The following is a 24,433-nucleotide window of genomic DNA, read 5'->3' on the forward strand; positions in this document are numbered from 1 at the left end:
ATCAAGGTGAGCGATGGAGCGGCGGGGAGCGGAGCGGCCAGGTGGCCGAACAGAGTGACAGGCAAGCGGGACAAGAGCCCTCTGGAGCGCGGAACGGCTTTCGTTCCCGCTCCACTCCGCTCACATGCTCTGGAGTTCACACAACAACTATAACAAATGGTGAGCAATATATATCTATAGTATATCCTTCTTCTAAATCAGTGGTTCTCAAACTTGTTCATGTCAAGGACCCCCAAAATTACATGTATTTGGCCACGGACTCACATCTCAAAATATGTTGTTCCAGGGACCACCCAGAAGCAAATATTTCAACATTTAAAAAAAAAATAGCTGATCTACAAGCTCGCAGCATGGCACTCGGTGCCACGCTGTGAGCTTGTACATCTGCAATTTTTCAATAGTTAAAGCATTAAACAAATTCTAGGCCTAAATGGGTTAATTGCGATACTTCCCCTTTTCCCTCCTTTGGAGGATTTATTTTATGTCAGCGTAACATTTGCACTCACAGTATGCATTACCATCCTAACAGTTGGGCAGTATTAATACAATGCCCGGGGAGTGGTTGGAGCACGAGTCACGACATACATAACTCATAATGATTTCTGTGTGATATGCAACTTCGTTTTTTGGGAACGGCAGCAGGACACACTTTGGGCTTTCGGCCAACGTAACGTCACGATAAGCGATCGGAGGGGAGATCAATGTCGTACATTAATGCCTCTAATGACTTACGGGGGAATTGAACCCGTGTTTTCTCGGTTTACGGGACGGCTCTCCTTAACCCATTTAGAACGGGTACACATTATTATGTATCATTATTTTATGCTTTAACTATTGAAAAATAGCAGATATACAAGCTCACAGCGCGGCACCGAGTGCTGCGCTGCGAGCTTGTAGATCTGCTATTTTTGAAAAATCGTGAAAATTTGAATTTTGACCCGATTCTATAAGTGTCTTTTGAATCCTTCTAAGATTTTTTTGAAAAACCTATGTTTCTGTGTCAGCAATCTGGCCAGCCATCGTCAAAGAAAAGGTCCTTTTCACTTAACCGGAGCTCAGTTAGTCTGTTCTTGAGAGACTACTATGTCAGTGGTTCTCAAACCTTTTTATGTGAAGGACCCCCAAAATGATATTTATTTGGCCACGGACCCCCATCTCAAAATATTTAGTTCCAGGGACCCCCCCAGAAGCAAAATTTGAGTTACAAACGTTCGCTTTGAAAATACATGTATTCAAAGATTTTCACACATTTTCACGACTTTTTCAAAAATAGCAGATCTACAAGCTCGCAGCGCGGCACTCGCCGCGCTGTGAGCTTGTAGATCTGCTATTTTTCACTGGTCAAAGTGTTCAATAATTGTAGGCCTAAATGGGTAATGAGTCTACGCTGTGCTGCTGAGCAGGCCGGCCTTCACTACAGCATATGACAAACAATGATGTTCTTCTCCATTCTGCCACGGCACAGTGTACAGTACATCACTGCTATTTATTTGTTCTGACCCCCACAGAGCTCCACCGGCACAGATTCTACTGGAAAGCCTTGGCACTGAGGAACTACTGTACAACTAACATACTGAAGGGCTTCCAAAACATTTACATGACAAGGACCCCATGTATATAAAGTACTGCAAGGGTCTTCAACAAGGGGTCAGGGACGCGTGATTATGGATCCCACTGGGAAAGATGGATAACCACACCCCGGACTCATTTTTGAAGCTTGTGATTGACTGTATCGGATGTAGGGAGCGCTCCATTGTAGTCACTTGGACCGCGGCAGAGGTGCAACAAAACCTAAACCTATCCCTAACCCTAACCCTAACTCTAATCCTAACCCTAACCTTAACCTTAACCCTAACCCTAACCCTAACCTTAACCTCAGTAAAACTAAGGCTGGTGAATGCTAACCTGGTGAAATGCTAACCTGCCGACGCTGGTGAGTAGCTAACCTGCCAACGCTGGTGAAAACGAGCGCTATATACTGTTTTCCAACCATCTTCTCCAGTGGGATCCATAATCAGGCGTCAGGGACCCCTTTGGAGGTCCTCAGAGTTACTACAGGGGGGCCACCAAATCCTTGGGTGATAGGATAATTATTTTAAATGAACATCTTGAACCCTCGCATCCCTATACTCTGAGGAGAACTTTAGCCAAAAATCACACCCGTGTGAAGTGGAGCTGTGTGTGTGTGTGTGTGTGTGTGTGTGTGTGTGTGTGTGTGTGTGTGTATTGCAGTTGATGCTCAGGGCAGGCTAGACTCAACGGCACCTCTCTGGTCACCCAGGATCATGTGTACCGATTTTTGTGACATTTGACGAAAATATGTAGGAAAAGGAGCAAAAAGTGTGTTTTGGAGAAAATTCAAGATGGCGGAAAATCTATCCTGACGCAAATGGGCGTGGCCTATATGGGGAGATGCGTCTTGACCCAAGGAATCCAGGGAAAAAATAATTTTAATTTTTCGACCTACGGTTCAAGAGTTACGAGACAAGTAGGCCGTTATAGCGCCACCATGAGGCAGAGTGGAAATGCTTTTGGGGATTCGTTGAGTATGCCACCCCCGACCTGTGGTTGAAATTCAGTGTTGACTGGACCTTTTGTTTGTGATTTATGGCTATTGTTTGCAAAACGGGCCCCTCCCGCTAACTTTGGAAGCCCGTTACGAACGAACGGAATGGACTATCGCAATATCCCTTGAGTATGTTCATTGCATAGGTTCATAGATCATGTGTACCGGTTTTTAAGACATTTGAAGAAAATATGTAGGAAAAGGAACAAAAAGTGTGTTTTGGAGAAAATTCAAAATGGCGGAAAATCTATCCTGGCGCAAATGGGCGTGGCCTATATCGGGAGATGCGTCTTGACCCAGGGAATCCAGGGTAAAAATAATTTTAATTTTCCGACCTACGGTTCAACAGTTATAGGCCAAAACGTAAACTGGGCTGTTATAGCGCCACCATGAGGCCAAATGACACAATTATTTTTTATTTAATCCTTGAAATCATTATGAACCTCCTCTCCAAGTCTTGAAACTGTAGCCCCTATGGTTTGCGAGAGACAAATAATTGAATGGGAGTTTTTGCGATTCCCATTATAAGTCAATGGGAAAAATTAATTCACTAATAAATTAATATCAATTAAACTATTGAACCTTTCTCTTAGCAAGTTACTAGCCCACCATTCCCGAGTAAGCCGGTCGATTTGACATATGGCGCGAGTGTGTGGTGGCAAAACTGTGGGACTAGTAGCGTGCCGAAGTTTAGGAAGTTCAGGCTACATACACACAGACACACAGACAGACAGACAGACAGACCCACACAGCCACGTATAGGGAGCCTGTGTTTCACACAGCTCCAAAAATAGCAGATCGGCTATTTTTGGCAAATAGGTCTGGTGTAGAGGGGAAAAAGAATACAGGAGTGAAAGGTCAAGTTTACTAATAATAATCATCATCATCATAATTGTAAGTGGTTACGTGTCAAAGTCTATGAATCCATCTATGAAATCGATGAGAATGTCCAACACACATTTATACAATATATAGAGGGGGTCCCTGCTTCATCTCTCTCTCTGCTAGCACTAAGGGGTCCTTAGCCTGAAAATGTTGAAGACCCCTACAGTACTGTATATATACTTGCACACACACACACACGCACGCAAGCACACACACGCACACACACACACGTTTACATTCATCACAGGTCGCGTTCAGACTGGTAATTGCCAGCTTTGAAATTAAATTCAATCTGGACATCCTGACCGGTTAAAACAAAGACTACAATTTATGATTATTGCTGCAAGTCAGACACATTTCTAAAGGGCTGTCCATACCGTCTCCGACCACCCAACTTTTCGTCGGAAAAGGTCCGGTTCAACTACAAAATGACGTCACTCGCAACTTCTGAAAAGCATTAATTACCCTGAATTTGAATTCGGAAAGCTGCACGTGGGAAAGTCAGACATTTCCGATGGAAAGTTTGGTGGTCGGAGAACATATGGACAGCCCTTAATCCTCTGCTCTCCTCTCTCTCGCACGTGCGGACATACTGTACATCACGTCACTACGTCAGATATTTCACAGGAGTTCTGCGAGTATGGGACTGGCATGAAAAATGTAATGAATACGCCTAGTTGTCTTACCTCAAATGAACAACAATGCATGCATATCGTCACTGTCGGGCAGAAACCTCGTATCTCCAAGTTTCAAATTTGTACGTTTTTCCATAAAGTACTGTAAAGCCCTGGTTCATTACAGAAGACTAATGCACAAAACTAGTGAAAATAGCCAATCTACAAGCACACAACGCCTCTGTGCGAGGCGTTGTGTGCTTGTAGATTGTCTATTTTCACTAGTTTAGATCATTTTTAAAACGATAAATACAAAACGAACGGTTTTGGACATACAAGGTTTCCACCGGACAACAACGATATGCATTTGAAGATCAGAGACAACAGATGTCCATACTAGCGTCAGGTTGTGTAGCATGCAGGTAAATCCAGGAAAATAATCATAACGATAGATACATGAAATGCAAGGTCCCAACCCGTACAATATTGCCACATTAATTGACATTATTCATGAGGAGACTGTACAAGATCTCCACAAAAGCTTATTCAACTTTCCCAAAGTTGCCTCTAACGGACCCGTGGATGCAGTCACAACATAATCATGTCACCATACCTGTGAGTACTGAGTAGCCTATATTTTGATTTATTGCTGGCCAGATGAACCAATCAACTTCGAAAGATTTGCGCAGGCCCTTTGATTGCTCATTATTCTCAAAGGCATGTGTTCTATTAAAGTAATGAATCATTTTGTTGAGAAATCATTATGCAGGCAGCCATGGACACAACCTGCACGATTGTAGCCGATAATTAATCCCCTTATACGTTTTAAGTTCATACTGTTTCAGTCGCAAACATAACTAACTGTTGTTATTGGCTACGGTTAAGCACCTGCTCGTCATCCATGCAATAAAAATGATTTATGTCCGTCATTTTTTATCAGATGTCCAGTAAACTGTAATTATTCCAGACATGATAACCGGGAGTAATCATGTTGAATAAATAAATAAGGCTCCTTGCTTCTCCATCTCGTTCTGTTCTACGTATCTCCATTCATTCAGCCTTTCTCATTGTGTTCTTTAGTTCTATGACGTGTAAATCCCTTTTATATTGTCATTATCATGATGAACTTTGAATCTTTGTCCCTCATTTGTTTTGACTTTCCATTTCCAAGCAAAGTCATATCTCTCTCTCTCTCTCTCTTTCTCTCTCTCTCTGTCTCTCTCTCTCTGCCCCACAGAAACAGGGTGATGATATTATGAATCCCAAAGAGGAGGACACTCGGCTTGGCCTCTTGGAGATACTAAAAAGAAACTTAAGAATATGAAAATGTTTCGCCACTTGTGATGTGCAACTTTTGGAGCACGGTTGGCGCCTCAAAAAGGCGATTCCTTGCGGAGAAAACATTGCGATTACAAATAGGGCTTCGCACTACTGTGCAGTCCTCGGGCCCTAATAATAGCCTAAAAAAAATGCTACCGTAATTTAACAATGTGCGCCATTTAACTCTTTCACCACCAAACGAACGCTTGTTTCTTTTTTCACACGGTGATGCCGCCATACCAAGCTTTCGTTCTTGCAGTAGCAGCAGCTCCAGTAACGCTAGTCTTAAATCTTTAACACACATAAACAACAGTACACGGTCGACTGTTTTCTTTTTTCACAACTCGATGAGCAATACGCCTGTCTTTTACAAAAGATTGTGGTAGGAAATAATGGATGGATATCTTTCTACATGCCCAGACATGCCGCCCCCCCACCCACACTCACACTCACACGTGTGCAGTTTTGACATAAAGTAGGTTTTCCCCTTGAACATTATGATGACGAAGCAGTGATGCTGATCAACAGGATGTCAGCAGTTGCTGAAGACATCAGGGATCCCCATATCTCCATATATTTCATATATTTGTTGATGGGTCACATGGTGGTGGGTACTACACAGCGCACTGGATACTCTGACAACAGGCACAACAGGTACTAGCTGAACAACAACCAGTGTTGGGGTTTGAATTCCCAGCTTGCATCATCATTACCGACCAACGTGCTTCCCGGACTAATAATATAAATTTAGCTTTCTGAGGCAGCGTGGAGTCGACTAACAACCAATTCTAAGGCAGAGGGAGTCACTGTGTGACACGACGAGACATGTTTAGTAAAACAGTCAAATATCCACCTTGCTTCAGCGACGGACAAGAGAGGGTGATTCATGACATGATGTGTGTGTGTGTGTGTGTGTGTGTGTGTGTGTGTGTGTGTGTGTGTATGTGTGTGTGTGTGTGTGTGTGTGTGTGTGTGTGTGTGTGTGTGTGTGTGTGTGTGTGTGTGTGTGTGTGTGCGCGCGCGTGCGTGCATATGTGTGTGTGCAAGCGAGCACGCACATATGCATGGGCGTACATACATGAGCCTGTGTGCGAATACTAATATCAGGGTGTGCTTAGTTGTGTGTTAATATGAGTCTACAATTACCTGTGTGTGTGTGTGTGTGTGTGTGTGTGTGTGTGTGTGTGTGTGTGTGTGTGTGTGTGTGTGTGTGTGTGTGTGTGTGTGCGCGTGCATGTACTTTATGTGTGGGCGACTGCGCGTACCTGTATGTACTGTACGCACATGCACATGTGCACATGAATGCCCGGCGTGTGAGCGTGACGTTCACACGGCATAAACGTTGCCACACAGTTTTAGCGCATTGATATTTCTGCTCAGGCATGTGGGATAGACAGCCTCGCAGCCGCGGGTCGGAAATTCATCCACACGCCTGTCCGTGGACATCTTGGAATAATTACCAATGCTGGGGAGCGGGGCTCGTGGGCGGGTGGGACGGATGAGATGGACAGACACGCACGCGCGCAGCCACCAACGACGCCGCGTTCAATTTGTTGATTCGGAATTAAATTCACTGCAAAGGGAATTGGTCAGATGGCAGAGAGAGATGGACAAACAGTGGTGAAGGAAGAGAGGGAGTGAAAGAAAACACATTATAGGGGAGAGGGAGGAGAATTAAGGCAGGAAAGAGAGAGAGGAAGTGGGAAAGCAAGAGGAGAAGAGGAAAAGCAAGAACTCAAAGTGAGAACGAAAGAACTGCACTTAGTTTGTGTGCTCGCGTGTGTGTGGACTGTCAATGAATGTTCTATATTCAAATATACTGTGTATATTCAAATATTTAAAGCTACGTCAGAGTTAAATGAGGATTTTGCCTTGGTAAATGGCAGTGACAACCCCACATGAAAGACAGGACCGGTGAGAAAATTGACTCCCCATGGAGGGGTTCCAGGGGGTCCCCAGCCAAAGTAGTTCACAATTCTCAGTCATTTTAACAATTTTAACGATTTATATGTTGCTTGTAGACCACGCTGCGAGCTTGTACATCTGCTATTTTTGATAATATTTGAAAAATAATGAAAGTTTTTGTACATTTTATTAAATTAAATCCGTTTTTTAACATAAATCTTCTCTTCGGGGGGGTCCCTGGAAGAAAACATTTTCAGATGGGGGTCCGCGGCCTAATACATATCAATTTGGGGGTCCTTGGGGGAACCACTGACATTAGGCTAATCAGATAGCGGACGAAACTAGACAGCAGGCATAACCTTCACACCAGAATATATCCTCTCATGATGACTAGGGATGCACAAACACAGGTTTTTTCAATTTCGATCCAATCCAATATATTAATTGTCATATTTCCCGATAACGATACTCGATACTCAGTGGGCTACATAGCAAGTATAAAAAATGCATCACCTTTCAATTAAAGCCATTTATTAATTGTAGGATAGGCTTCGGTTCAAATAACACTGAGTGCAGTCAGTGAAACTGAGTGCAAAATGCAATGGAAACTCGTGTCTCCTCTCTCGCGAGACAAGAGTGGAGGAGCGACAGAAAAAAATATCGGTATCAGTGCATCCCTAATGATGACTGACGTTAATGAACAGCTAGTTAAACTGGCTCTGCAGCACATGGCTCTTCACAACCGCTACCCCTCACCCGTTTCAACAAAACGCTCTCTCTCAGAGCCCTCCCATGAGTTGTCATCTGCTGCTGAAAAAGAACACAGGACAGGAAATCTCGTTGACGAGAAGCAAGTTCTTTACGTCCAATTAACTCTGTGTGTGCAGCGTGCACACGCGTGCTGGAAAGAGGAACTGTGCAATGCTGTCTGATTCCTCCTCTCAATCAATTAAAAATATAAAGTCCAAGTGGATTTGGGAGATGGCTGGGTGGTTCCGCTGGGCACCAGGCCGTACAACCAGTGTTTAAATACCCCACACCACTATAAGACCACCCCATAGACAATAACGGATGCTATTTATATGTTCACATCTGGAGCCATAAAAACAGGAAAGGAAGTGAGGGATTATAAATCATTGTGAAAGAATAAGATGTGTACAAAATGTGTGTGTAGTGTGCGTGCGTGCGTGCGTGCGTGGGTGTGTCTGTGTGTGTGTGTGGGTGGGTGGGCGGGCGTGCGTGCACATGTGTGTGTGTGTGTGTAGTAGTTCATGTTTGAAAACTCATGAAGGAACAGAAATTCAGTAGCTACTGTAAGACTAATCAGAAGCCAAGATGGTATAATACCTCAACAGCAGTATTATCAAGCTAAAACTCCTCTAATTTTGGTTTGCTGTTACTGTACTGTATATTTCCCTATTCATTTCCAGGTAAACAAATCATCTGCCAATTGTTAAATCTGATGTATTGTGTACAATGCCCCATAACCACACCATTGTAAAAAAAAATGTCAAACTAAATCCTTGTTGCAGAACTCAATTGACATGATAAAAAGTAAACTATATTCTCAATTTGATCCAAGGACTTGACTGTTGCTACATTTAGATAGCGTGAGTTATGCATGGTCCTTGAGAAAAAAAGTCTACATTTATTGTAGACATTTTGTCAGTGAAAGTGATTCATACATAGTACATCTCCCCATACTTTCCAAACAGACCTCAAGTCGAGTAGAATTCACAGCCTATACTCTAGAACTCATCCACTGTGGGATGTTTCAAAACCCTATAAAGCTACATCACAGAAAAACATTTTCTGACTGCACAAATGGTTCATGCAACTTCCTCTTTCAATTTCCAAATCCCAACTGTAGTGTGTGCATGTGTGTGTGTGTGTGTGTGTGTGTGTGTGTGTGTGTGTGTGAGAGAGAGACTGAATGTGCATGCAAAGCATAATGCATGTGGTGTTAAAGGGATATTCCCCGGGCAGTTTTTAATTTGCTTGATTCAATATTTAGATGTGTGATATTCATTTTATCAGACACTCTCCACCCAGTACTCCATACTTCAAACTCCATTTTAACCATGATAGATTGATCAAAAAGTATTTTATTCTGGTGACTCATACTACCCTCCTAATCCATGAGCTGGCAGTGTTTTGTCGATAACTTTTTACATTTCTTTTTATTAATTCTTTATTCAATTTTTTCCCCCATTTTCCCCAAAAAATATTAAAAATGAATCGAAAAAACACAGCCAGCTCACATATTAGGAGGGTATAGTATGAGTCACCAGAAAAAAATACCTGTTTTTTGTGAAGAATCTATCATGGTTAAAATGGGAGTTTTAGTCTAATAAAATCAATATCAACTATCTAAATACTGAATGAAGCAAATTAAAATCTGCCCAGGGTGTTCACAAAAGCCTGATTAGACGATAAAACTACCAGAATTGGAAAAATCCCTTTAACTGTGCAAGCACTAATTGTGCACATATAACACATATGTATATACAGTATATACTGTACATATTGTATATTACACAGTATACATGTGTAAACATGTGTGTATATACTGTGTGTGTGTGTGTGTGTGTGTGTGTGTGTGTGTGTGTGTGTGCGCGTGTGCGTGTGCGCGTGTGTGTGTGTGTGCGTGTGTGTGTGCGCTCGCGTGCGTGCGTTCGCGCCCGTGCGCACGTGTGCATGTGTACACACACCTTGCATATGACTGCGCACCGGGCATGCTTGTGTACAAGCGGGTTTTGCCACCGTGTGTGCGTACGTATTTATCCTCGGCCCAGATGGCTGTGTTCAAGCCGAAGCTGCCGGGGAACCGGTGCCAGCGGTGAATACTGATCAGTATTCACTGTCACATCACACACACGCACGCACGCACGCACGCACGCACGCACGCACGCACGCACGCACGCGCGCATGCACGCGTCATCCATCTTCACGCAGCACATACGCAGCTCCACTTCCACACGGCTGAACTGCTAACACCCACATTCACCATTCACCAACAATCTATGTGCCATACTGGCTGTCCCTGTGGCTCAGCCAGGTTACATTACATACAGCAGTGGTTCTCAACGACCCCCAAAATAATCATATTTGAACTGGGGACCGACCACCCTGAAGAGCACTTGAGTTCTAACAGTTGAGGCATTACATTTTGTTTGACACGTTTCTATTGTGAAAATAGCAGATCTACATGCTCACAACGCCTCGCGTGTAAGCGACCGTCAGGTCGCATACACAAACTTAAGAAGGCAATCGTAGCCAATCAGGAGGGAATATGGGAAATGGGACAGATCCATGTTGATGACATGACTTTAGAGATACTGTGTACCGTTTTGCGTGATTTTAGGCCAAAATCTGTGACAAAAGTGTAACGTGACGTGATGTGACGTGACGTGACGTGACGGGACGGGACGGACAGACTGCCAGTTGAGCTTTTCATAGTAACTTGCAACTTTGGTATTTTAATTTCGCTACACTTAGGCCACATTCTCATAATATAATTCGGTTTAGTCTTGCGAATGGGAGGGGTGAAGTTGCTACATTCTTGCATATTTAATTGATACGTTTGCGCTCGCACTGCACTTTGTCATCCGAAACAAACAAGGAATCGTCCACGTCTGTCCATGGGACATGTATGTATCCAAGCTGCATAATAATGCCTCCTTCATCTCCCTGTGTTTATTAATTTTTCAAGTTCAACTCACAATGTAACCGCAGGACCCCCGCAAGCGCCGCATTAGCCTATTTATCTGCGGTCGACGTCGTAAACGGGCGATCACAAAATAAAACCAGCGGCGGCGGGAGGGACTCGCAAAATCTACCAGCAATAAACCAGACAGAAAATACTTTAGCAAGATATGAATACCTACGAAGAGTAGAGCGTCAACGTCTCTCTCTCTCTCTCTCTCTCTCTCTCTCTCTCTCAGTCTCTCTCTCTCTCTCTCTCTCTCTGATCCTCGTCTTTCCCTCCGCTGGCTCCCTCTTTGCGCTCCGCGCATGAAGCGTCTCCATCTGGACACGATTTGGCACAGAGAGCCGCGCGCGCGAGCAAGACCCACACATCGGCCTATATTATATGATATACAGCTATACAAGTGACTCCTGTGGCACTTTCCTTTTATTTAACTGTGAGCAACAACTCACAAATAATACACCATGTGCGATCGAGGGAGTGGTGATCAGAAATCAACTGAGGGGAGGAGGCGGCCAGAATCGTCAGAAATCTAATGAGAACAGACGGGGGGATTTAACCTTTTATAAATAACTATGGATTTAACCCGCACATGGCTCTATATAGCCTACCACAATGTTTCATTGCATGTATTTGAGACGGATGGATTCACACCAACAGGGAAGCGTTTGCGGTAGCGCATCGAAACCACCGTTTTTTTGTGGATTTGCATTTGTTTCTTTTATTCGAAAAAGAATACGGATGCGTCTTCACACATGCCCAACCATTGTGTATTTTCCAACAATACGTAATAGGATTCGTTTTAATCGTCATAAAACGTGCCTGTGTGAATGTCACCTAAAACACATTGTAGCCTTAAAAGTACAACTGTGTCAGCAGTTTATTATGAACAGGCTACATGTAAACCTAAGTACAAATATCTGACACTACTGCAGGCTACTAACTCTGGGGGAGCCCAGGATCGAACTGGGAACCTTACAGTTCTCCATCCGGTCGCTCTACCGGCCACTCTACCCCAGAGCCACTGCTGCCCCGTGGATGTAGAACTACTGTATGTGACATCATAGGGGTTCTTTTTTTAAGATTTATTTGGGGGATTTAAATTTTATGCCTTTATTGATAGTAGGTTGACAGGAAATGGGGGATAGAGAGAGAAATCGGGAGTGACGCAGCAAAGGCCGTCGGGATCGGGACTCGAACCCACGGCGCGCTGTCAGGCTACGTAGAGCCCAGGTGCCCGGACCGCTACACCAGCGGGCCAAAATCACAGGTTTGAGTCCAGCACCACCTGGGCCATATGTCATAAGCACTATCTAGTCTTCCTTCAATGAACATGTCATAACAGAGCACAAAAGCCTGTGAAAACGGCGAAATGAGCTTCCTGACGCACATTCTTTGTTATCGTGGGTTGGGAGTCCGGCTCAGGAGTTGTGGTGCATGTCATCCCATCTCTCTTCTGTCATTTTTCATTATACTGTCATAATAAAGTAGAAAGGCATTCAAAATAATCTTTTGAAAAAAATCCACCGTATCGATAGCTTGCAGTTCTGGTTTACTTTATGGTCTCTGCTGCCTGCAAGCCCTTCTACACACACACACACACACACAGATTACAGAGCTGTCAATCACATCGTTTCCCAACATAAGGAGTGGGACAACCTCGGGGAGCCTGAGGGACCATTTTGTTCACAGGTTATTTTATAGGTATTTCTGTGTTTTATTAGTCAATAAAGTGGAGAGAGAGAGAGAGAGAGAGAGAGAGAGAGAGAGAGAGAGAGAGAGAGAGAGAGAGAGAGAGAGAGAGAGAGTCAGGAAGAGTTAAAGGACAATGCCACTTATTGTGACCGTAGGGACAAGTTAGTACCAGTAGTAGTAGTCAGTCAGTCAGTCAGTCAGTCACAACTCATGTCACACTCCATATATGGCCGTCCTTGTCCCTCTTATGCCCATATATGGAGATCCCTGATGTCATCAATATTAAAGCTATACTGTGTAAGTTGCTCAACTGGTGGTCTGTAGCAGTATAGCAAACCGCGGTCGCGTTTGCTTTTTTCGTCCGTTTTTCGCTCGCGGACCGGGCCGTCAGACCACCGCGTCCGCCTCGCCTCGCCGAGACGCTTTCAATGAGGTCTCCCGTGTCCTTCTACGAGCAGCGGTTGGAGAGTTACATGCTAGACTCCTCCAGTGTAAACACTGCAGTGTACTTCCTGAAGGCGTGTTTCCTAAACCCACCAGAGAGCCCGGCAGTGTATGTTCTGCGCTGTGATTGGCCGGCAGTGTATAACCCTCGCTGTGATTGGCCGGTAGTGTGATGACGCAATTTTTCCGCGAAAACCGGTCCCGGGCAGGGATCATAGAAAACATATAAAGAGAAGGCTTTAGAAGCTGAAAATAACGGAGTGGGGGTTCTAAAACTTTAGCGATTTAACAGCTAGGACCATTTTAAGATTTGTTTTATAAAAATTCAAACCTCGGTTCGAAGTGGAGTGGTGAATCTGAGCAGCGTGCGTGCGTACGTACGTGCGTGCGTGCGTGCGTGCGTGTATGTGTGTGTGTGTGTTGAGTGTGCCTGGCCTGCACAAAACAGCGCCCCTCCTTTAACTAGTGTGTTGTGTGTGGCCACTCAAGGTATTGCCAGGCTACGGACACGGCCAGCCAGCCACCCACCCACCCAGCCACCCACGGACATACCCACGGATATACCTGTCTATTGGGAGTGCTTTCACCACTCCAAAAAAGTTACATGGTACAACTTTAAGCCTGTATCTGGGAATTCCCATACTGTATGGACATATTGTGTCAGTCTCATGTGGTCTGTTCTAGAGATGTGACCGAATATTCGGCACCGAATATTTTCGGCCGAATAGTGCAAAAAAAACGCATATTCGGTTTCGGTTCGGTTTGATTTTACAGCCGAATAATTATTACCGAATAGCACCGAATACTAAATACCGAATATTACCGAATACTGAATACGGAATACTACCGAATACTACCGAATAATGTATAGGATATTCAATATATATATATATATATATATATATATATATATTTTTTTTTTTTTATAACAATAATTACATTGATATTTCTTTATGATGCAATAATTCAACTATATGGAATGTTAATATTTTGAGACATAATTTGTCTTTTATTACAAATTTACTACACAATAGTAAATAAATAATTCTACACAAAAATAAATATGTTATGTGTGCATTCAAAAGTGAGAAATAAATGTTTTATGGAACCATATGGTGATTACTATTTAAATTAGGTTTTGCCATAATCATGTCCTTTGCCATAATCAGGTAGCTTTACAACAAAGGTACAGCAATGGTGCAAAAATTAGTAATACAAAATAAATTATATACATGTATTATTCGGCTATTCGGTTTTCGGCCAAATGTTTCCAATATTCGGTATTCGGTTTTGGCCAAGAATTTTGCTTTCGGCACATCCCTAGTCTGTTCCTTTTATGCCCATATATGGAGATCCCTGATGTCATCAATATTGCGTCTGACAGAGAGACCAAGGGACACTCATGAGTCATCCCCCGCACAGTAGCCATGGCAACCACCAATCAGAGTCATCATCGCCAGGGCAGGGTTATTATACCTGGTTCTCCTCAACCAGCCCCTCAAGCCATGATGAAGAGGAAAGCTGAAGGGGCTTGTGACGAAGGCAGTTCAGATGAAGAGTCACCTCGGCGATCAGCCAGTCAAGACTCAAGCCAAAGTGACTCCCACAGTGACCAGCAGGACCACAGACCAGGCTTCTTTATGTCCAACACGCCCCACAGCCTCCCCACCATGGATTCCGCAACTGAGGGGCCCTCCAAGTTCTCCATGTACAACAGCGTGTCACAGAAACTCATGGCCAAAATGGGTTTCCGTGAGGGCGAGGGTCTGGGAAGGTTTGGTCAAGGACGCAAGGAGATCGTGGAGGCCTCCACACAGCGAGGGAGGAGAGGTCTGGGCCTCACGCTGCAGGGCTTCCAGGGGGAGCTCAATGTCGACTGGCAGGACGAACCCGAGCCAAGTGCTGTGGAGAAAGTACATTGGTTCCCAGAATGCTCCACTGAGATCCCAGATGCAGATGAGCTGAAGGACTGGATGTTACTGGGACAGAGGAAATTAAAAATTGAGGACGAGACAGAGTTTTGTACTGAAGACCTCCTTCATACCCTTCTTAGATGCAAGACAGTGTTTGATGACCTGGAGGGCGAGGAGATAAGGAGAGCACGGACACGCTCTAACCCTTACGAGACCATCAGAGGAGGCTTCTTCCTTAACAGGGCAGCGATGAAAATGGCCAACATGGACCATTGTTTTGACTACATGTTCACCAACCCAAAGGATTTACAAGGGAAGTCTCTGACAAAGGATTGTAAGGGTGAGCTGCTGTACTTTGGTGACGTGTGCGCGGGACCTGGGGGCTTCTCCGAGTACGTACTGTGGAAGAGGCGCTGGCACGCCAAGGGCTTCGGCATGACGCTAAAAGGCTCTTGCGATTTCAAACTGGAAGACTTCTATGCTGCACCCAGTGAACTCTTTGAGCCTTACTACGGTGAAGGAGGGGTGGATGGGGATGGAGACATCACTCTTCCAGAGAATGTGAGCGCCTTCCAGAACTTTGTCCTAGAGAGCACAGAGAGGAGAGGGCTCCATTTCCTCACGGCTGATGGGGGCTTCTCAGTGGAGGGCCAGGAGAACATTCAGGAGATCCTGAGCAAACAGTTGTTTCTCTGTCAGTTCCTCACCGCCATGTCTACGCTGAGGACAGGTGGCCATTTTATGTGTAAGACCTTTGACCTGTTCACTCCCTTCAGCGTGGGCCTGGTCTACCTGCTCTACCTCTCTTTCGACAGGATCTCCCTCTTCAAGCCCCTCACCAGCAGGCCCGCCAACTCCGAGAGGTACATAGTGTGCCGTGGACTGAAGCCCGGCTCTGAATTTGTGAGGGACTACATGTTCAGGGTGAACCTGAAACTCAAGCAGCTGAAGAACTCAGAAGAGGACGTTGTGGAGGTGGTGCCTCTGAGCCTTATTAAGGAGGACACAGACTTCTATCAGCACATGGTCAACTCCAACGAGAGCCACTGTATCGTGCAGATCAAGGCCTTGGCTAAGATTCATGCCTACGTCTTAGACCCGGCTCTCTCTGAGCCCAGGCAAGCTGACATTAGGAAGGACTGTTTTAAGCTTTGGGGGATCCCTGATAAAGCCAGAGTGACTCCTGCTTCCACAGACCCCAAGAACAAATTCTTTGAACTGATCAAGGGTTCAGATGTGGAGTTGTTCCAGAGTAACATCAGCCCTCTCAACTCCAGTACGCTAGAGAAGCTGCACCATGTCCTGGACTACCGCTGCATTGTGGGAGGAGGTGAACAGATCTTCCTGCTAGCGCTTGGGAAATCCCAGATCTACACGTGGGATGGTAAGATGCCTCTGTGCTGGAAGAAGCTGGAGAGCTTTAAGCTGGAGCTGCCCCGAGAGACCTTGCTGAGTGTAGAAATTGTCCAGGAGCTTAAGGGAGAGGGCAAGGCCCAGTGGAGAATCAACGCAGTACATGTACTGGATGCTCTAGTACTCAACGGTACTGATGTCAGAGATCAGCACTTCAACCAAAGGATCCAGATGGCTGAGAAGTTTGTCAAGGCCGTGTCTAAGCTCAGCAGACCAGACATGAACCCTATCAGAGTGAAGGAGGTGTACAGACTGGAAGAGATGGAGAAGATCTTTGTCAGACTGGAGATGAAGATGACTAAGAGCTCAGGAGGAGTACCTTGTCTGTCCTACACCGGCAAAAACGACAGACACTTCCTTCCCACAGGCCTTTACATCATCAAAACGGTCAATGAACCCTGGACTATGGCTTACAGCAAGAACTCTAAGAAGAAATTCTTCTTCAATAAGATTACCAAGGAGTCCACCTATGAGCTGCACTCCAGTGCTGTTGCTCCCTTTCACGTCTGCCACTCAGAGCGACTCTTCTGGGCCTGGGTAGACGGGGTTGTAGTTCATGACTCTCAGACGCGAATGGATTCAGAGAAACTGTCCAAAGACGATGTGCTCTCCTTCATCCGCCAGAAGTACCAGCCCTGAGTGACCCTCTCAATCCCTGAGCGAACCAGTACCATATGTACAGAATGTGTCGTGTTGGCTCCTGGATCGATTCTGGATCGTCCTGAAATGTTTGGAGCCAAGACGAGGGACGGTTTGCAGAGCTGTGTCTCTGGCTGTGTCTTTTGGCCAAGTACCCCTAAGCCTTGGGATGGACAACTTTCTTCTTCTCCATTTCTGTCACCTCTAGGCTTTACGAATTAGAATATACAGAAGGCCGTCGGCACATAAGAGAGTTCAACACTAGACAGACTGCCATTGTCAGTCTGTTGGAATGCATGTCCCCATTTGCTTTTCTTATGGTCCCCCACATCATGTCTCTCTGCGGGTTTGTATTTTTAATTAGAGACAGATATTAAACTGATGCCAGTTTAATTCTACTGGTTAGAGTGTCCAATGTGGCTTTACACTATACCGGTACATAAATACAGTATCTACACACAAATTCACTCGACAGACTTGCTTGACCTAGTCCCGAGCATGGCTGCTTTCCTCATCCAGTGGTTCGAGATGAAACTTTATCTGTCCCATGCTGTCCTTTCATGTGCAAATGAAATTTCCCTTAACACTATTCTCAATTCTCCACCTGCCTGCTCTCTCCGTGGCTGAGGTCTAAGTGTTAAAACCCAATCGTTCAAAACGATTGGGTAGATATCAGCATTTTTACTGAGATTTCGCAACATTTTGGAAGGAACTGTTAGCAATGCTAGCAATGGCTAGCTAAATTATTTTACAGGTATCTTTAAGCTTTTATCTCACATTTACATGTTGATTGTGTGATATATTATATCACAGACACCAAGACCATGAAGTAAAAACTCTTGTTAAAAAATAAATAAAGAAATCAAAAATCTAAAACCGATAGATATTTTTAGATAATATTTGTTATGCTATGGTCTCCTTTGTTATCGATGATGATAATAATAATAAAAAGAGAAGCTTCGAAATTCTAAAAAAGAAAAAACTTCAGGGACCTATCCCATTGAGATAGAAAGAGCGGCGAGATCAAAGCGTGTCATCACTCTCATACTAGATCACGCTGCCCATATTTGGCTATATGGCCGCATTGGGAACTCCTTATATGGTTATGGCTGGGTCATAGTGACTTGAGCGTGGTCCTCCCATAAGGCAATCTTTTTATCATCTTTGAGCGGTGCTAACCGCTCCTACGTCTGGCTTTGTGTGTTCCTATATGTCGTTATTACCAGACTAACGTCATAGAAAGTATTCAGAGACTGACATCACCACGGCTGATGTCACGGACAGAACGGACCAAACCAGGAGATATGCACTTGTGTGTTGTGATTGATACCATGCGAGGTGACTGTAGGGCTGACCTTCGAATACTTTTTTCATAATCGAAGCTCCTTCGAAGCTTTCTTTCGAACTTCGAAGCTTCGATGACGGCGACGGGGGGGGGGGGGGGGAGCAAAAGTTTATCGGTTACATAAGTGATAACCGTTAAGGAAATGTGTCTAAAAATGCGCGATTTACACAATTTTAAAAGGGAAAACACACCAGTTTTTTCCTCGTAATAAAGCTCCTTATTTTCATTAAATAGTACGACAATACAACGAGGAAGAAGAAGATACGAATGTTTTCTATATTAAAGAAAAGTGTTTTTGCAGTACAGTAGGATTGACATAATCACATCACGTCTGTAATGTAACACACCGTGGCTGCAACAGCAAACAGCAGCAGCGCGACTCAAGAGCCCTATATAACAAACAGATTAACTCCCAAGTCCCAAGGTGTACTGTACACGCAAATGTAATAGTATATTTTATAGTAAATAATTGCACTGCAGTGTGTCTGATGTAACGTTCCACTCATCAGCCGAAAGCTGATGGTCAGGCTCAGACAACGTAGTTCTCTATGCGGGCGCGACTAGTGAGCTTGCAGATCCGATATAAACTTGTAATCATCAACACCACGACAATGTAACCCTAGCAAGTTGTTTTTAAGCTCTTTTGTCCTCTTTAAAACGGGATCGACGCTGACGGGGTCCGATTTGTAAAATCCAATTGTCGCTGTTTGTTTCCTTGCGTTGAGTTGTGTGTCTGTCAGCGTGTGGAGGTGCATGGATGTTACACCGACAATGGGTGGCAAACGAAATGTGTGACTGCATCGCATAGTTGCATTGGGTGATGATGTTACTCAGACATTGGTGTTACACATTTCGGTGCCAAACGGATGTCGGTGTATATGTGACAGCGCGCTGTCTTTTCTTTTTTTTCTTCAGCGTCGACCATTCGGATGGCTTCATGCATGCTGGTTGTTGTTGGCTTGTTATAACACGTGTGTGAGAAGGGGGTGATGCTATCATGCTAGAGTGGAGCGAGGCGCATGCAAGCTAAGGCACGCGGCCCCCCCAAAGGACAAACGGCCGCGGCCGATTATTCGAATTTATTTTTCAAATTCGAATACCGTGCCTTCGAACGAAGCTTCGAATATTCGAATTTTTTGGGTCAGCCCTAGAGGTGAGCACCACTCACTTTACATTGATGCTATTTTTTTTTATTAATAAAACATATAAACACAATGGACATATATGCATGCATAAATATATATATAATCAAATTAATCAGAGGCTTTGTAATTCATTAATTAATCGAAATTAATCGCATGTTTAATTGCATATAAATATTTGACCTGAGAAGCATTTTTTCAAGTAAAACATATTTTGTTGTACGAGTGAGTTTTTTTTCTAAATTTCGCATCCACTGGGCCAAGCAAAGCGCTCTGATCGGCTATACTTCTCCCTTTGCGTTTGTTGTCTCTTCTTGGTTGGTGCATCGCTATGATCGGTATGCCCGAAACTGAAGGTTCTGTGGTGCAAAAACTAAGTGTGATTAAAAAAATAAATTAAAAAAATTTCTGTAATGAATTAATCGCAATTAATCAGTTAAAGTCCCAGCCCTTATATATATATATATATATATATATATATATATATATATATATATATCCTTGTACAGGCCGTTCTGTCCATGAGGTCAGTTACTTTATGTGTATGAGCACGGATCTCCATACATGGACATCTGTACTACTAATACATTCCGTACAAATACAGACAGCGTATGAGCGGTTTGCGCTGCTCAAAAAGGAACGGTTTTACATGACCATAATCCAACCTGTTGGATCGACAGACGGATGGATGGACCAACCAACTGACTGACATGGCCATCATTAGAGCCACGCTGAGAAAAAATAATCTTCCAGATGTGGAATGGTTAACAGGCAAATAGGGCTGTCACAATTATTTTGCATAATCGTCATAATCGTTTCCATGTTGAGAAATGTTAATATAGTTACAAACACTTTCAAAAAGTAGTGGAAATAGCCGATCTACAAGCTCACAACGCGTCGCATCAATGTTCTTTTTTAAGTATAAAATTGTCAAATATGTCAGTAATTTCTTTGTACATTTAAGTTATGTGTCATGATTGCCATGTGCAACTTCAAAGCCTAAAAGCCAAACAGAAATGTAATTGTCAACAACAAATACACAATTAAATCGTTAATCGCAATTATTTGAGTGACAATTAATCGTCATGTAAAATGTTATAATCGTGACAGCCCTAGAAAACTGCATGAATGTAAATAGCAACAGTAATATACTGAGCATGACTAATTACTGACAGTTTTTCCCCCTCAGTTGAAGGAAGATCCATCGACGACAACACAACTGTTTGTTATTGAATCTGTCATATAAAGACAGACTTGGAACACAGTGGATCCCAGATAATAAAAATGTTTACAGCTGTACTCCAGTAGCAACACTGCATGGGGCAGACAGAAATGTAGCAAAATATATATATATATATATATTTGTTTGAGACGATGGTTGACAGCCAAAATGTTTTTGAGAGACAATAAATACAATTCTAAAGAGGAGAAGTGAAATAAAATGGTAGTAGCAGCTACTGTACAGCAGTGGTTCTCAACCTTTTCAGACCACGACCCCGAAAATAATCATATTTCAACTGGGGACCCCCCACTCTGCACAAGCACTTGCAATTGTTGTAGTTGGCATTACATTTAGTTTGACTTGATCTATTCCATTGTAAAAAAAATAGCAGATCTACATGCTCACAACGCCTCGCGTTAGCATGTAGATCTGCTATTTTCTAACCTGACTTTCGCCAGATAGTTGCAGCAGTGCGTAACGCTCTGCCTTACATCTGGGCTCTCTCGGACAGACTCGATGTAAGGGGCGGGCCATTTTTTGAATTTCTGTAGCAGGTGATTGGATGTGGCCGTTTCTATCACAGTCTGGGAGTGCCAACTCCAACCACTCATATTGGCCTGTCTGCATGACGTTGCACCCAGAATCCGCCTCCTGGGTTTCCACGTGGTCTGCAATCAGACTCTATTGGCTCAGAGCCGCTCAGAGCCCGCCCATAGCTGCCGCTGATTGGTCCGGCCCGGGACTTTACGAGTGTTATCAACTCTGGCCGAGCAAGCCCAGATGGTAAAGCAGAGCGTTATATACGCAATGCTGCCACCATCTGGCGAAAGTCAGGTAAGCTATTTTCACAATTTCTGCCTAATATTTGACAATGTTACCAATGTTTGACCAGAGGTACTAAAAAGGTATTTAAAGTCCTTAAATTGCATTGTGGGTCTATACACGTATACTGTCTATGTCGGTCTTTAGTGAGCAAACAACGTTAACATTTAGCTAAACATCTGGCGACCCCCCAAAATAATTTGGGGACCCCTCTGGGGGTCCCGACCCACAGGTTGAGAACCATTGCTGTACAGCACCCTGACAGCAGCTTACACGCCATGCACTACGAACTAAAGCAGAGCAGTACAGCATTCACCACATCAGAGGTCATTTCCTGACTGTGCATTGTTCATTTGATGAATCTTGTACGGCAAGTTTATGTGAATCTTTGTTCATTATTTATATTGCGTTTTATATTCTGTTGCGGAACAAAACATGCCCTTTTGGGATAATAAGGCATTTGAATTTTTGGCTTGTTCCCTGGCCGTTGACTTGATACTAATATATTGTATAATATACCTTTCACTCAAAATGCCGAGGTAATAATGGATGAAAATGCCCGACAGATACAATAACCGTGCCGTTCAAATGTAGAACCAAAACATTGTCAATTCAAATTCAAATTCTATTGACTGTGGAGGAAAAGTCAAAAGTAGCTAAGAAAGTATCAGATAACATGACTTACTTGAGGAAATCCAGTGAGAGGTAACCAGTGATCAATAATGGATCAACGCCTAGAAATTAAGTGGTCTTTCCAGTTGTGCTGCTGCAGATAAGGCATAATATAATTCACCACTGGAACTTGAGCTTAAACATTACTTGATGTGATCTCTGATTTCTCAGAGTATCATACCCATCTCAAATCTTTGTAATCAATAACTAATCTGTGTACAAATCACCTCAATTAATCCAGTGGTTCTCAACGTTTTCAGGCCACTACCCTTCACAAAAATCACATTTTAAATGGGGACCCCCACCCTGACGAGCACTAAGAGTTGAGGCATTACATTTTGCTATCACAGTTCTATTGTGAAAATAGCTCACATGCTCACAACGCCTTGTGTTGCGAGGCGCTGTGAGCATGTAGATCGGCTATTTTCACAATTTCTGGCGCTAATATTTGACAATTTGGCCAATGTTTAATTTGTCATTTAAGAGTCCTTAAATTGTCACTTTATAAATGTGCAGATACCCTCTATAGACTTAAACTTAAACATTAAGTTGGTTTGTTTACTGTTGAGTGAGAAAACAATATTGCACATTAAGTTAATCATCTGGGCACCCGCCAAAATAATATGGGGACCCCCCTGGGGGTCCCGACCCACAGGTTGAGAACCACTGAATTAAACCTCTGATCTAAGAATCTAGCCCCTGGTAGGACATGACTACCCTCCAGCCAGCATTAAGCATTTTTCTACTGTTGGCATTAAATCGTTTTACAACCCAATAGCACAAGTATTAAATTGTTTTATGAGCAGATCTCTTACATGCCCTCTCCTTGCCTCTAATCACCCCGCCAGCAAATTAATGCAAATAGCTCCAGAGGACAAGTCACAGCAACGCCTATCATGCCCCAGCACACATTCTCGGTGGTGTAGTTAGTGTGCACAGTGCCATGACGCTCTCGAACTGTGCGCGTGCATGCATGCGTGCATGCGTTCGTGCATGTGCGTGCGTGTGTGTGTGCCCGCTGCGTGCGGCAGTATCCCGCTCTGCCTTCCCAGACAAAATGAAAGAGAGGAGGCAGGCAGCCACATCACACCTTCAAATGGGTTCAGGGATCTCAGAAGACTTTGTGTGAGGGGAGATTCTCAGTCTCCTTTGGCTGTCAGCAACACTAATACGGCTTGCTTGTTCTCAGAATTCTCACACGTGCACATATCAAGTGACATAGACACACTCACGCATGCACGCACATCAAACATATCATTTTCCAAATGTCTGTCCGTCCGTCCGTCCGTCTGTCTGAGTGTCCGTCTGTAACAGTGTTTCTCCTCAGTGGCTGGAGCAATTGATCTGAAATCGCATCACCATTAGCATATGAACACACCTGACATAACTGTGAAGCCCGTTTGTCACTTGTCACAAATCGTATGCTGTATATTACCATTTTTCTGGTGTATCTACTATCTATTCTGCATCTAGCATGAGGCATATCTATTCTGCATCTAGCATGAGGCAACATGTTTAACCAGCTGTGTGTGTGTGTGTGTGTGTGTGTGTGTGTGTGTGTGTGTGTGTGTGTGTGTGTGTGTGTGTGTGTGTGTGTGGCGCGCGGGGGGGTGGGGTAGGGTGGGGGTGGGGGGGGGGGGGGGGGGGGGGGGTTGTCTGGCCCTGTTACAGATGTTGTCCAAAAATCATGCAGATCGGTACACAGTATCTCTGTAGCCATTAAACGAAACGGGTATTTCTTACATTGATGCTCCTACATATTATCATGTAAGCACCAGTTAAAGTTACTTTCCATCCCTCATATACTGTGTGCACAGTGCACATCCCATAACCCACACACTGCACATCATTTTGGAGCTCATATCTTTGAACGGGTAAGGGCTAGTGTTCATTCAACTCTGAGAGTGTACAAATTGATACATTAAGACGTATGTGTAGTGTACACTCACACCTTTCTGACAGTCTTACAAATAAATATAAGTCCTATACATTAAATCAGCGCCCACACACTAGGTGGGGTTGGCGATAGGGCCTTTCTGTGTGGAGTTTGCATGTTCTCCCCGTGTCTCCTAGGGTAGATACCCTCAGAAAAACATGCGGTAATCCTGGTCTCTATAATGCCTGATG

General features: G+C 44.0%; 2 protein-coding genes across 2 annotated transcripts in view; one reads left to right on the plus strand and one right to left on the minus strand.

The window, feature by feature from the left end:
* slc4a11 (solute carrier family 4 member 11) overlaps nucleotides 1-24,433 on the minus strand; it is a 227,040-nt gene that overhangs the window by 200,056 nt on the left and 2,551 nt on the right. The window lies entirely within an intron of this gene.
* LOC308305463 (cap-specific mRNA (nucleoside-2'-O-)-methyltransferase 1-like) lies at nucleotides 14,566-17,103 on the plus strand (the record flags this gene model as incomplete). Its single annotated transcript, XM_080750259.1, has 1 exon — nucleotides 14,566-17,103. One exon carries the CDS (start codon nucleotides 14,566-14,568, stop codon nucleotides 17,101-17,103), a length of 2,538 nt encoding a protein of 845 aa, XP_080606385.1.

Source organism: Nannobrachium achirus (assembly GCF_963921795.1).
Source record: "Nannobrachium achirus genome assembly, chromosome: 20".
NCBI classification, from domain to species: Eukaryota; Metazoa; Chordata; class Actinopteri; order Myctophiformes; family Myctophidae; genus Nannobrachium; species Nannobrachium achirus.